Source organism: Hylobates moloch, unplaced genomic scaffold (assembly GCF_009828535.3).
Source record: "Hylobates moloch isolate HMO894 unplaced genomic scaffold, HMol_V3 SCAFFOLD_6940, whole genome shotgun sequence".
Classification (NCBI taxonomy): domain Eukaryota; kingdom Metazoa; phylum Chordata; class Mammalia; order Primates; family Hylobatidae; genus Hylobates; species Hylobates moloch.
The window spans coordinates 1-3,640 of NW_026659215.1; the positions used below are offsets into that span (position 1 = coordinate 1).

A 3,640-nucleotide genomic window follows, 5' to 3' on the forward strand; every position below is an offset into this window, starting at 1 on the left:
ATTTTATGCATCCTTTATAAGCTGCCTTTAATGCTTTCTGAAACAAGAAGAGAATAATTCAACCAACCAACAAACAAAAAAACCTGATAAGCTTAGGGGCACCCCATATTTACTTTAAAATTCTGAGATTTGGTGAACAAGTCCATCTGTTCTCTCCCTTGTGGTTGTACTATAGACTTTGACATGTTCCCTTCCAGCCTGCCCCAGGGCTGCCCAGTCATTCCAGAAGGCTCACCTGGCCATGCTCACTGGATTGAAGCCAACCAGGACTGGCAAGAAGACAGCTGTGTTGTTCATGCAGTAGTCCATCTGGCCTGCGACAAAGGGAGCCTGATGGTGAAGACAGAGAAGGGCATGATGAGGGGGTCATTACTCTGAGCGGTGCCCAAGGCTCAAGTGCATTAGAATCCTTCAGAATGCTTGTTCAAAATGCAGATTGCTAGGTACAGTTACAATCTACTGGATCCAAATTTGAAGGGGGAGCATATTTTTAACAAGTACCTCAAGGGCACTACATTTTTAACAAGTTCCCCAAGGAAATCTTCTGCATGGTAAAGTTGGAATACTATTGAACTAAAATCGTAAGCTCTTTGAAGTCAATACCCTCTTCTCTTTGTGTGCTTCCTTCCATATATAACACTAGTGGGACCTGGTTTCTGCTCAGTGAATTCTTAGAGCCAGAGAGCTTCAGAATTGAGAGGAAACTTGGAGTCATCTGGCTCAGTGCTTCTCAAACTACCTGGAAATCTTGTTAAAATGCTCAGTAGGTCTGGAGTGGGGCCTGAGATTTTGCATTTCTAACAAGTCCCAGGTGACACTGATGTTGCTGGTGCAGGCACCACATTTTAAGTAGCAAGGGACTAGTCCAGGGGCCGTATTTTTCTGTAAAAGGCCAGATAGTAAATACTTTAGGGTTTGTGGGCCCTATGTCTCTGTCCAACTACTCAACCCTATGGCTATAGCATGAAAGAGGCCTTAGACCATATGTAAACAAAAATGGCTGTGTTCCAATAAAACTTTATTTTAGGGGCTGGACATGGTGACTCATGCCTGTAATCCCAGCAATTTGGGAGGCCAAGGTGGGCAGATCACTTGAGGTCAGGAGTTCAAGACTAGCCTGGCCAACATGGCATTCCTCATGTCGGTGAGTACCCTGGTCCCCAGTTTTCTTTTTTAGTAGAAACTCTGTCTCTACTAAAAATACAAAATCAGCCAGGCATGGTGGCATGTGCCTATAATTCCAGTTACTCGGGAGGCTGAGGCAGGAGAATCACTTGAACCTGGGAGGAGGAGGCTGCAGTGAGTCAAGATTATGCCACTGCACTCCAGCCTGGGAGACAGAGGGAGACTCTCAAAAACAACAACAACAACAACCAAAAAAAAAAAAAATTAACCTTTATTTTAGGGCCAGGTGCGGTGGCTCATGCCTGTAATCCCAGCACTTTGAGAGGCCGAGCGAGGCAGGTGGAGCACCTGATGTCAGGATTTCGAGACCAGCCTGGCCAACATGGTGAAACTCTGTCTCTACTAAAAATGCAAAAACTAGCCGGGCATGGTGGTGGGCGCTTGTGATCCCAGCTTTTCGGGAGGCTGAGGCAGGAGAATCACTTGAACCCAAGAGGTGGAGTTTACAGTGAGCCAAAATCATGCCATTGCACTCCAGCCTGGGTGACAGAGCGAGACTCCATCTCAAAAACAAACAAACAAACAAACAAAAAAACTTTAAAAACAGGCAGCTGGCTGCATTGGCCAGCCAGTATAGTTTGCTTACCCCTGGACTAGTCCACCTATCTTAGTTGTTGATTGATTGATACACAGTTATTCTGAAATAGAATCCCTTCCCCATCTTCCCACATTCACACAACTCGATCCAAGTTAGTGAAACTAAAACCAAAATTCCTTGAGCAAACTTCCTGCTTCCAGCACCCATCTCATTGATCTATCTTCCATGCTATTCCATTCCCACTCACTTCCTCTCTCTAAAATTGATCCACTCAACCCATCTTTTTACTCACAGACAGTCCCACAGAAATGCCAATGACAATCACCCTCTTCTTCCCGGAAGCCACCTGGGAGAGGAGGATGGACAAGGTAGTGTAACTGGGAGGATTCCAGGGCACAAACCTACTGTGTGAGGATATCAGGGCCAGGAACAGGGGAGGGAGGAAATAGGCTTTGGCTGAATGCTGGGGCTTTTATGTCCCCATGAGAAGGAACAGATAGAGGTCTCTGGTCAATGTCAGTGAAAAGCACAGACCTTCTTCAGTTCCTCAATCCCGTGCAAGGCACTGTCTTCTGTCCCCTCCCTAGAGGCCACCACAGACCTAAGAGGACAGACTCAAGGTCAGTGGCACTGGCTGGGAAGCAGAAGCCTATGGTTTATTAGGGCAGGCTACATTAAGAGATGGGAATAAAGGGAAAACTATCGTTGAATGAGCACCCACAGTGTGTTGGTGCATGACAGACACTCTGTAGAGTTGAAAAACTCAAATACCTATAACAGCCAGTCAGGCAACATAAGTATGTGAAGTGGGCCAAGTGTAAGGGAATAAGAAATGGTGAGGACTAAGACAAGCCGGACACAATCTCTGTCTAAAGGCATTCAAACTCAATTTCTAAGAAATGCTATTTAGGTCAAACAAAATATTCATAGGCTAACTTGGCTTACCTGTCACCCCCTGCAATGAGGTAGGTGTAAAGAGGTTTCTGTCCCAGACCTTTCATCAGCTGATTAAAGGACACCTGTCAAGGGGGGAGAGGATGTAATGAGGTAATGACAGAGAAGAAACAATTATTTTGGATTTTCAACTGCTAGAGGGCAGAGACTATATAATGATTCTCTTAGACCAGTGCTTAACCCAGTCCTACATGGAATTTGGCACTTAAAGCTGCTACTTGGAGATGATTAGTTGGTGGTGCATGGGATGTAGAGACATTGACAACATACTGGCAGGACTCAGATGGGCTCAGAAGAAATGGGACTTCATGGTGACATCCAGCTTTTGGAAGAGAGAAAGAGCTAGGCTTGGAGTCCAGGTCTAGTGAGGGGGCCACCTGGGAGCTTAGTTATGATGATCTTTATGGGCCTGAGGGTCACCTCTAGAAGTGGAGGGGGAAGAAAACTGGGGACCAGGGTGCTCACCGACATGAGGAATGCCATCCGGCCAGAGATGCCCCCTCCACTCAGCACAACCAGCCCCCCATCTGGCTCCTGAAGAAGGAAAGAGGCATATATTACCAGGGCCTGGCTCAGGTTGGGGGAAGAATATTCTTTTCTTTGTCAGTAATGCAAGAAGAATTGGAAAGACTCCTTATCCCTCCTCTCATCACAAAATTGAACAAATACATGAAACGTAGCATAGCAAAAAGAACATTGGATTAGAGAAACCAGTTTGACTCCCATATCTTGCTCCACTACTTGTTCAAATCCTTACTTATCCCAGAAAGAACTGAAAGCAGCTTTGTCATCTAAATAAAAGTAAATAATAAAAGCGGCATTATCCAGCAATTATTAGCTGAGTGTATTTGAGCAAGCTACAGTGATTATCCTTTCTAAATCTTTGTTTTTTCATCTGACAAAAACAAACAGAAGTCCATGTGCTGGTCTAGAATGCCAAAAGCATTTCTAGCTCCATTAATT

General features: G+C 45.2%; 1 protein-coding gene across 1 annotated transcript; it reads right to left on the reverse strand.

Annotated features, from left to right (window-relative positions):
* Nucleotides 1–82: 82 nt before the first annotated feature.
* LOC116465196 (glucokinase regulatory protein-like) lies at nucleotides 83–3,209 on the reverse strand. Its single transcript, XM_032148363.2, has 5 exons — nucleotides 3,143–3,209; nucleotides 2,669–2,742; nucleotides 2,258–2,324; nucleotides 2,016–2,069; nucleotides 83–330 (listed from the first exon to the last, which is right to left on the reverse strand). The coding sequence occupies exons 1-5, from the start codon at nucleotides 3,158–3,160 to the stop codon at nucleotides 232–234; spliced, it is 312 nt and encodes a 103-aa protein (XP_032004254.1). The 5' UTR covers nucleotides 3,161–3,209; the 3' UTR covers nucleotides 83–231.
* Between the last annotated feature and the right edge of the window lie 431 nt (nucleotides 3,210–3,640).